Source organism: Pterocles gutturalis, unplaced genomic scaffold (genome assembly GCF_000699245.1).
Source record: "Pterocles gutturalis isolate BGI_N339 unplaced genomic scaffold, ASM69924v1 scaffold36839, whole genome shotgun sequence".
NCBI lineage: Eukaryota > Metazoa > Chordata > Aves > Pterocliformes > Pteroclidae > Pterocles > Pterocles gutturalis.
Window position 1 is genome coordinate 41,437 of NW_010134433.1, and position 11,299 is coordinate 52,735.

At 35.3% G+C, this 11,299-nt stretch overlaps 1 protein-coding gene across 1 annotated transcript in view; it reads right to left on the bottom strand.

Annotated features, from left to right (window-relative positions):
• ITGB8 (integrin, beta 8) overlaps positions 1-9,091 on the bottom strand; it is a gene marked incomplete at its 5' end in the record, with an annotated part of 27,669 nt that extends 18,578 nt beyond the window's left edge. The window contains 4 exons of the mRNA XM_010081613.1: positions 1,644-1,809; positions 3,166-3,412; positions 6,175-6,349; positions 9,006-9,091. Coding sequence (XP_010079915.1) covers positions 1,644-1,809; positions 3,166-3,412; positions 6,175-6,349; positions 9,006-9,091 — 674 coding nt within the window. The remainder of the gene's footprint in view (positions 1-1,643; positions 1,810-3,165; positions 3,413-6,174; positions 6,350-9,005) is intronic.
• Positions 9,092-11,299: the final 2,208 nt, after the last annotated feature.

Genomic DNA, 11,299 nt, shown 5'->3' on the forward strand with positions numbered 1-11,299 from the left:
CAGTAGGGATAATAACTACAGAGGGTGTGGTGTCTTTTCCAGCTTACATGTTAGGTAGGCATCAGCCTCCCTCAGACAATCCTAGGCAGCATTCCTCTAAAGAAAGGGTATTTTAAGTTTTATTTATAAACAGGTTATATCTTAATCCCAAATTCTCCTCCAGCACCATAGAAACTTCTTGCTCCTAAAACTCCATCATTTCACTTTGTCACCTCAAGACTCCTACCTACATACATCACAGCAACTCAAATTTTAAAGAAGCTTCATGTTCTAACCTGCTACTGCTTGCAACTCGGATGTATTGGTTAAAGCAAGATGGAGCAAGTTATAAAGTTCTACTGTAGGCAAAATGAATGCACATTAATATAAATTACATTATGAATTGCACATTGTTCTCATCCATTTTGGTTCACAATCAGTTAGTAAGAAAGCCTCCTCATGCTCAGGAATGTTTCCATTCTATTGTTTTTGGAAGAATATATTATTCTAGAGCTCATATGTCATAAGTGTGGAATGTGTCCAATGAGAAACACTGAATTTTAAGGAATTTTTCCAAAGCTTCAGAAAAATTTTTAGAACATCTGTGATCACAGTATCTATGAAGAGCGGCTTTTATTTACCTGTTTTACATCTCATCAAAATTAGAAAATAAAATTGGGACCAAACTATTCATTTTTAGCATATCTTGGATACCTTTTTGGTCTTGACTCATTGTATTGCTTCAAAAAAAAAAAAAAAAAGAATGTGTAGATGGACAAGAGAAAAGAATTGTCCTGACATCATCCCAAGAGATGAGAAACACACCAAATACCTGTGATTTGGACAGGCGTTGAATCACTTCATTTAAGAGGACTAGAATGAGTATCTTACAGAGTGTTAGCAAACCCATAAATCATCCAATATTCAGAATTTGTATTGTACTATTAGGCACAGAAGAAAAACAACGTGCAAAAAAGCCCTTGAGAACAAACAAATTCTTATTATTTAATACGCTTTTAGATTGGGAACAACTGACACAGATCTTTTCTATTCCTTTCTGCATGGTAGAGATGGTGATACAATTTTCTTAATATACAGAAGTTAATTTTCAGTTTATTTGTATTGTTCTCAAATATAAACCCTTCAGAACCTGAGATAACACTGAAGTGCATTTGTTTTCCTTATCTACACAAGGAAGTATGTAACAGATCCTTCAGTTTTCAAATGTGTTCTTAAGTAGAACTAATGTCAAATGGTACATCTTCACTTAGAAACACAAGGAAGGCTTTAATGATTTTTTAAAATGAATTTTGTAATTGACTGAAATTAATACACGTGCCTGCTCAAGCAAGAAGCAGTTGCTTTCATTGTCCATCCTATGTTGGTTAGGCTGGTTAAAGTCAGACTTTGAAGAACATCATTAACTAATACTGACAAATATTTCCTTATGCTTTTCTTTATCAGTTTCAATGGGAAAGAGAAATGTATAGCTAAAGGGGATACAATGGAAAAGGAGGAGGAAATCTTACTATTATGAGTCCTAGAACTGACTCTTTGAATTCAGTAACACTGAGCACTGTTGTACCTATATATATATATATAAATATCGATATATATCTCCACACCTGAACTACCATTTAGTCTTTTGTTAATAAACTCCTTACCTGGCAGACAGCTGCTTGGAGCATCGCATCAAAACCCCCTTCAGGTGTATCAATATTCCCAGAAATTTTTTGTTTATTCACTGCATTTCTGAATTCTGCTATATTGTCAGTCAGGGATAGCACATTAATATAACCATGAGGAGGCATACAATCTAAATTATAATCACTGTACAAAAACAAAACAAAGCAGAAGTCTAACACATTCCATCTTTTCTATTTGAAGCAGATGCAAATATTCCCTATAAACCCATAAAATCCTGTTACTAATGAAGATGTATAGATGCACAGTAAAAGGAATCCTTAAAAAAAGAAAAACAACTCCAAGTGAGATCAAGTTCAGTGGGAATTAGCTTGCATTTACTATGAACAAGTGATTTTTTTTTGTATTTTATAGAAATGTATACAATATAATTTAGTTCATATAGTAACAGTCCATATGTAGTGTTTCTGTATAGAATGAGAAGAAACACGACGTGAGCAATCGTATCATCTCAGGGAGTACGTGATCCCTTTTGGAATGTCTTTCATTGCACGTGGTGTAGGCATCTGGACTATAACCTGCCCACCCCCAACTCAATTTACAGTCAATGAAGAGAAACTGGCACTGTAAGAATTAATACCTCTGCAGATGTCTACTTTTAGGCAAAATTAATCAAGTCCTGACAGTGCTAACTGATCTCCACTGACTATATAGACAGTCTAGAGGACTACTTCAGACATAGACATGTATATCTATCTAATGAATTCTACTACGAGTGCTCAATTAAAAAATCACTTAAGTCAAAAAAGATACTTGTGGACTTCACAGAACTTTGGATCATGTCTTCCCAGAAGAGACAATAATGAGCAAGAAGGTATGAATAGTTAAAATTCACTTTTCCAAGTATTACAGTTTTTAAAGATTTGAATTTGTTACGAATAATCTTGATCTCCAGAAGGTTTTGGAAGTGATCCTTCACTTTATATAAGTGTTGAACGCAAGGTATAAAAGACATGGCATGAAAAAAAGTAATGCAAGCCAGAACACCTTTTGTATTTAAAATGGGAGTTCATTCATAATAACTGTGGAATTAGATCAGAGGATCACTTTTATTCATTAAATGAACTGAAAGAAACTGCATCGCATCAACAAAGGCAGAGAAGTCCTAGGTCAGAAAGTACAAAACTTTGTGATACATCTAGGCAATATATATCCAAATAACTAAGAAGACAACAGTTGATCATAAAATTAAATGTAAGACACACTCAAATATACCAAAGAACATGTTGTTTGGCTTATTGTTGTGCAGAAAATACTGCACTTTTTTTTTTTTTTTGACACAGTTTTTCTGAAATCACTCACCAGATTTTCAGAAGTAATCATTCTATAATAATTTTCAGAATTTTGTTAAGAATTTTACTGGAGAACCAAGGTATAATGAAACAAAGATTCTGAAGTGCTTTAAAAATAAATATGCATAATGCATATTTGTGTAATTAAATAATTTCTCAGCAGTACAGCAAATATACAAAGACTACATACCTGCATTGGTTATGGATTCTACCTGGATGAATGCTAATATAGGGTGACACAGTTTTATCCACATAGGATCCAAATCCAAGTCGAAAATCAAGAGAAATGTTCTCCATCTTTTTAGATAAAGCAAATCCAACGGAATTTAGTTTTTCTATATTATTGTGCATAGAGGCTGACACATCAACTAAATAATAAAGATCCACTGGGTATTTCTCTAGAGGACGAACTTTTAACATGAAGTTTGCTTCACTTCCTGATTCAAAAGAAACAAATAAGCTTATTTACTATTTTTGAATGGACACTCTTAAAAAAACCTTTATTTTTGCAGCAATCTCAGCACAAAGTTGTTAGTGTCAGCAAACAGAAAAACAAACAAACAAGAAAACCTCCCAAGAGTAAATGAAACCTTGAAGGATCATTCAAAAATAAGCCATAAAGGGGCTCTTTGTAGAACATCTTGCTTTTTTTTTTCTTGCAGGAGCACTGTGCAATTTATTGTAAAAATATGACTTTTCCCCATTTTTTTTTTTTTTTATTCCTGGCTATGCAATCCCTCTGGTCTTATACCAGAATGCAGTTATGGCTCTCAAAGGACACAGATCTGCATATATATTGTGGTCAGTCACTTCAAGGTTGGCACTTCCAAATATATTAAGTGTATCCTGCAAATAGTTTGTCATATGACTCTAAAGCTACCTGTGTACCATAAAGACAACACAGCCTGAAAAACTCACGTAAATTATGCCTCGAGCTTATACCAATCTGCTTCCAAAGATTCAATGAGAAAACTCAGTAAAATCAAAATATTTTTTAAAAACCAGGTTTCAATCTTTTGGTGTATACAGAACAGAACACTTCTTCTATTTCAGGATGAAAAATGTCTGTCTCTCCTTCAGAACCACATCATGTTCTCATATGTAATAGAAAAGTTAATGCTTTGGAAGCCACTAAAATAGTCCCCACATTTTTGCTTGCCTAATATTCTGTAATGCCAGCAAAAAGAGTGAAGTGACTGGAGTATGGGCAGTGCAGGTACAGTAATATATGACTTCAAATTGTTCATTATTTTATGCCACCCAAAGTGTGAGCTCACCAAAGAAATGAGGGATTAGGATCTTCACATGGTGAGTGCAGAATGTATTTCAGTATTATGCAATGAGAATACAGCAAAGGACAGGAGGGAGACATTATAGAATTATGCAAGTTTTTCAATAAAAGCTATCTAAACACATTCAGAAACAGATTCACTAAAAAAAAACCCACCTGAAATGTGACTTATCTATGCATGATATATGCTAGTGCATATGACATTGACAGATAGCATAATTAAAGTACATATAACAAAGATCTGTGCCAGAGATGTTAAACATGCAAAGTACTCTCTTCCAATGGTCTTTGAAAATAATCCACTTAAAAACTTCAGGATTTGAAAATATCAGGTCTCGCATGACAAAAATAGAATTTCAGTGTGCTGTAACTTAGGTTCCTCTTTGCCAATATAAATCGAATTACTTTTTGTAAAAGACTCTTGCAGGTCTCCAGCTTGCATATAGCAAGATGCTGAGTGCAGCTTTTATTTTTTCCCACATAAATCCTCACAGTTTGGTATATGTAAACAGTGACCAAAAAAACCCAGTATCAAAACAAAAACATCTTTGTCTGCATGATTATACTGAATCAAATTTCTGGTTTGAGGCACAACTATAGCTATATATATGTGTATTTCCCTGGGAAACAAAATATGAGCAGGATGTCTATATATCAAAAGTTATTCTTCTGGAGCCCTCAGAATTTCAATCTTCTGCCTCCGTGATGCAAGAACTTCAGCAAAGCACATGGAACCCCAAACTGAATTTCACTATTCACTGGCAAAAAGGTTAATTAACCCAAATTTAGGAAGTCAGGTGTTTTATGAATCCAGTACACCTCTGGAAATAAATGTCATTACAGACACTTCCAGAACTAGCTCAGTTCCTGAGAGCATTTCTCAGCACAAAGCAGAGTATCAGTCATTTCTTTGGAAGGAGAGTGGGGAAAGGAGAGGAATTGCTGATATTACTTTGTTAGTTTTATTATTATAAAGATGGAAAACGAGAGTTCCTTTGTGCTCTACACTCATGTAGATCCTTCCTTTTTCCCTTGTAATTGACAGAAAATTAGCTTTTATACAGTGAAGATCTGCAAGATACTACAGTAATAGACTCTTCCTGTTCACTTAATGTTTTTCTACCTAAGATTGTTCCCTCCTAAATGACATATTTCCTTCTCCAACTATTGTTTGCAAAAGAAAGAAATAAATTAAATTTTATGATACAAAAGATACCCTGCATCCCTTTATGTCATCTTTCACTTCTGCTGTTGGCTACAGCTATTTTAGAGATAGAGAACATACATTGATTTAACTCAAGTTCATCTGAGGGCAAATAGAAATATATTAGAAAATACCAGTTCCATAAAGGGACTTGTAGATTCTATTAGGGCCAGGTGTCTCACATTTTATAAATGAAGTGTTAGGCACTGAATACCTAAGTCTCCTTTAGGAATCCAGTCTTTTCTTATATATTAGCTTTGGTGTCTTCACAGTTGTCTAGTCAATGCACTTAAAAGTAACCAAATAATCAAGAAGCTTATCAGATGATTACTTTAGGAATTCTAACTATATTTACTTCCAGTAAGGAATACAATTTATATGCATGTAAGGGAAAACTATTTGTGTAAGTAGCTAAAGAAAAAGAATCAAGAAACCACAACAGAAAACAGAAAAGGCTACCTAAAATCCCTTTTCCACTTATTCCTTGAATTATTCTGACCATTGGCTGTGTTTGACAGAAACACTTCTGGCTGAAGACTGTACCTGAATATGGGAGCAACACCATTATAGTGTACAATATAATGTTTTAGCATCATTCTTCAAAATAACTATTCCAGCTGCTTCTTCACAAAATATTTGTACCTAATATTATTGTATTTAGTATAAATTGACTATAATATCAATGTGTTAAGAGTCAACCGAACCTGGACGCAGCTGGAGAGAAACTTTTCCTGGTGTCACTTGTGTATTTGTTTCACGGTCACGGGGTATTGTGACATGAACTGTGGGATTTTCTACAAAATCTGAGTGGCAGCCTCTTTTCATTAAGTTGAAAACAGTGTCGCAGCGTCCCTTCTGTGTTGCATCGGCCATGAAATCCTGTTTTAAAAGAGACAAAATTTACAAAACAATCTGAGTGTAAAAAAACAATTGTAACATCTTCAAAGGAGAGAGAAAAGCAAAATAATACTCTTTGAAACAATAAAATATGCTACTATAATTGCATAAATTGTAGTACAAGTTCATGGAAGCCATATGTTTTTAATAAGGGCAATGACAAAATATTTAAATTAGAAGTTAAACCTAATTGCCACGATTAGTTTTTTTCTACAAAGGAAAAAACTTTTGTATGAGAAAGAGGATCTTGCACAATCAGAAAAAGTTGACTTTGGAGAAAAAGGAAACCATGTACTGTCACCATGTCACTAGAAAAAGTTCTGTGCCATGCTATGAGTTAGTCATAGCAAGAAAGTGTCATGCACCCAACATCAAAAAAGGTTAGTTTTCAGAGGAATCCCCTGCTAATGTTACTCTAGATAATATTTAAAAGTAGCAACAGAAGTCAGCTTTAGATTTATCTAACCTGAATTTGTCCATCGGAGATGTTTAAGTTTTACCCCATACTCTACACCAAATCCAAAGACCAACTGGACTATATAATTTCAGAAAGAGGAAGCGACGTACTGCAGGACTGGACAGTTTAAAATGCCACTAGCATAAAAAAGCCCCCATAACAGCAGAAAAGTGATTAGTAGCAGGATGATCTGAGAAGGAGTATATCCTTTGTTGCAGCGAAAGGGCAAAGTTGCCAAAATTGTGCCAACATGATCTAATGCAAAATTCCTTCCTGACCACAAATCTGATGATTAACATGATCCTGATCATGCAAGGGAAAAAAGACAAGATCCTTTGTACTCTTTCAAAGCACTGGTCCACCCCAGACACAGCTGGAGACCAAACAATGGACAATATCTGATATTTCAGAGGCAGAGGGGGAAAATAAACAATCAAAAAGTGCATACAGCCAAGTGTGTATTAGAGAATAACTAGTCATCCAGACCCTGAAAAGACCAGAGAAAGCCCCTAAAGAACGACACTTGACAGTCACATATCTTGTTTTACAAGTTTCAACTCATTTTTGTAGTCTACCTCTGATATATTTTTTCTATAACCTTCTTTAACATAGACAACAGAGACTACTTTTTTAGGTTACTGCTATTTATATACCCTTTTTAATGAATATACATTTCAAAAAGGTAGATTTTTAAATGTATAAAGAATTTAGCTACGCTTATATCACTAACAGCTGACAGTTATGTAGTATTTTCCAAAGTTCATTGAAGCTTTTGAAGTGAAAGCATCTGAAGTGTTCCTCAGGGCTGATTTTCTCATGAAAAATATTGTTTAGATGAAGCAGGCATGCTAAGCTGAAAACCGCTCCTGTAACTTTACTCTGAAAAATTTCTATCTGCATCAATACAGGTTTTGCCATTTCACAACCATGGATGGTGCACAGATGAACTGGTTATCAAAGCACAGTCTAAGAGGGTTTGTTGAACCCTTGCCTTCCATTAACAGCTTTCGGGATTGATATGAGAAGTGAAGCAAGAGATGCAAAGCAGAAGTGAAACCTGGTCAAATCTGATCACCTAGTCAGAAGGAGACTTACTGCACTCCATAGCACTAGAAAGCTAACAAGTGCTGTTCTGTGATAAATACAGATCTAGCAGGATAAAACTGTGCCCTTTGCAAGACAGGACATCAGGCCACAATAATGGACCACTCCACATTGTAATCCACTGTGCCATCCTAAACGTGCCCTAAAGCTCCTCTCGGAAAACAAGCCCTCCATGCCTCTATTGCACTACTTTTCCTTATACTTGTTTTAAACTAAGTTAATCATTCCAAGACCCAATATCGCAGGTAAAGTTACACCAGGGCCTTACACTCCTTATCTCTTCCAGGCACACCCTAGGAATTTATCTACCTTCTCTCCTAATGAAAGCTACTATAGATAATTTGAAAGTGACCTTCAAGAGCACATGAGTTTGCAATTGCCAGTGATATTCTTAAAAACTTTGCTCCTCTGAAGTGCTTAAAATAGTCCAGCCTCACTTGAAATCATGCAACTACCTGTTTTTTCTTCTGTCAAACAAAACCAGAAATTCCCATATTCTTACAGTTCACAAAGCAATAAAAATTTCAGAGGAATTCTTTCTACCTAAGATAATCTTTTGTGATAAGTCTCAGAACTGATAGTTTCAAGTGTCAGAATAAGAAAAGTATCATTTTTTTACGTTTGTAACAGGGTCATAAGATATGGCAAAGTCAGTTAACTCCACAGTTAGTAAAACCTTTTGCTAAATGCAATAGGCATATATATATAGACTTGCTCTAATATATAATGAGGACTGAATATAAATTACTGATAAGTAATTTTGCTTTGAAGCCAAAAACTGTTGAACTCTCAAAGTTACTATAAGTCTGCCAAAGCTGTCTACAAAGCAGGTGGAATGCATTAAGAAGTTCTCACTTTATTCAAAATTACTGCAATTTTCCAAATAAAAGTTTGTATTTTCTCCTTTGGAAACAAAATATATTTCACATGATTCCTCAGGTTCTGCCTCGAGAGGTCATTTAAAGATTTTATTGCAATTTCTCACTATAATTTTCACAGTTTGAAAGTCTTTTATCTTTATAAAGATCAGAAGCAGCTAAAATATAAAGTCAAAAGCAAATAAGTAAAATGCCATACCTCTTGAGCACACCATCCACACTCTGGACCCAAAGCAAGACACTTTGTGCATGTTATTGCATTTGAAGTGGCACATCTGTTTTCCGCTGCAATGAAATATAAAACCAAACATTCATGATTTATGATGATATGTGGGAATCGTAAAATACCTAATTTTAAACCAAGATTTCAAAAATTACTTCACCAGATTAAGAGTGATGACAACGTATCCAAACAGACGTAAAACAGAACAAAGGCAGCCCAGTGAGGGAATACTTGCAGCATTTTTAAAATCTACAATCTAGAACTATATGTACAGATTGAATAAACTCCATTCTCAAGGCCAAATTTTTAAGATCCTGATCTAGAATAATTTTGAAGTGAAAGTTTGTCTTTGGCATGTACCTTGCTGATTTACTCCTTGACAGAAAAAATTTACCAGGTATCTTATCTCTTCATAGACATTTTCCTTTTAAATCACTTGACTGGGTTATTCATTATTCACTTTGCATGGAACCCAAAATATTTTCTCACCTTCTATAAATATTCCCCCTCTGCATTTTCTGGAATGAATAGTTTCCCAGAAGAGGCAGGTTGTTGGTGTGTGTTTGTTGTTTTTTTTTTTCCCAGAAGTGAGTACAAATGCGCGCCACATTATTTACATCGCAGATTGAAGACACATCACTCTGTACTAATGACTGCAAAAATTGTGCCTGCTAACAGGCCTGTCAGCAAAGTCCTTTATACCCTTTTCACATCTTTGTTTCATAGGTCACTGCTTAAGTTACTACTCTTTGCTGTGAAACTTTGGCAGCTGGAGTTGAGAAGAGAGAGCCTTTTCAAGGGACTTGGTCAGCTCAACTTGAAGGTCAGCATTAGTGTACCCTTTCAGCATGTTCAGCACAGGGCTCTTGCACACCAATGTGCCTTTGCATGAGACAGAATTCGCCTGCCAAGACCTATGAGGAAGGCACATAATATGACTCTTCAGCGCACAGCACAGTAGTAGTGCTGTTGAATAACACTGCTTAGTGGCATATTCAGCATGGCATATTATACGATTATAAAATATACTGGAAACAATATAAAATGAACTACTGCATGCTGGAAGGGGAAAGGCTACATCTCTTAATTGGTCCATCATGATAATGTGTGTATCATTATACCAAAAACAGTTTGAAGAAAGGTTTGTTTTTCATCCAAAGTTTTGGCTACATCTGCTCTCCCACAGATTACTTCTTTCTAACCTGCAACAATGCAAACTACTTCTCCTTTCAGAGTAATGGCACAGCAAAAGGCAGTATTAGGAAAACTAAAATATCTTTTAAAATCTTTATTTAACTGATTTCATCTATGAGGTTCAATGATGAGATCCTGTATCACATGAACAGCTAGCCCTCAGTAGGTTACTTTGAATAACTAATGATCCAAGGAACTAATCACAGCTTGCAATTTATTAGTATCAACAACATAAATGCCATTATCAGTATAAAAAAATAGAAAAGCCTAGTATGGCACAATTGCAGCATCACACTGATAGCATGTAAGTTTGTGGGAATTTCATTAATTTCAAAGGTCAGACCTATATTTCTATTTCATACAAACTGCTGTTGACATTTTTTGCCATGCAGGCAATGTGAAAAAATACATGCACAAGAAAGGGAGAGAAACTCTTACAGATATGATAGAAACAAGAAGCTGAAAAGCAGCCCAGGAAGGTGCTGGAACAGAGGGAAAACTGATAACAGGGTTTGCCCCTGAGAAGCAGGCAGGGGTAAATAAAGGAGGAGTTGCTGAGGAGAGAGAAAAGAACAAGACAAAATCCAAAAGGTTTTTGTTTGTTTTTTATAAAAACAAAAACAAACACAGAAAGTTTGACTTGGATGTGAAATAAGAGTAAGCTTATTCAGTACTGACACAATGAAATTTATTCGCATTTTACAAGAAGATGGCAATAGCACTTTGTGTTCTGGAGTCTGAAAGAGCAGACCTGGAGGCCATAGACAAAGCTATCGCAAACTGCAGGAGAGGAGTCTGAGGGTGAGGATTCCAGGTAGGTACAGGGTTCTAGAGCTTGCCACAGACCCCTTTCTAGACAGTATTGGTAAAGCACAAAGACACAGGATGAAAAGTTGTTGAAGGAGTAAAAATAAAAGGAATGTAATTGTTCTTGGCACAGAAACATCACTCCCATCTTCAACTGGATTCCAAAGACAGCAGAGCTGAAAGACATTACAAGAAAAGAGAGTAAAGTGATGGATTCAGTAAAAGAGTCAAAGGACAAGGAAAAATGTGAATTGCTGATATGCAGCATA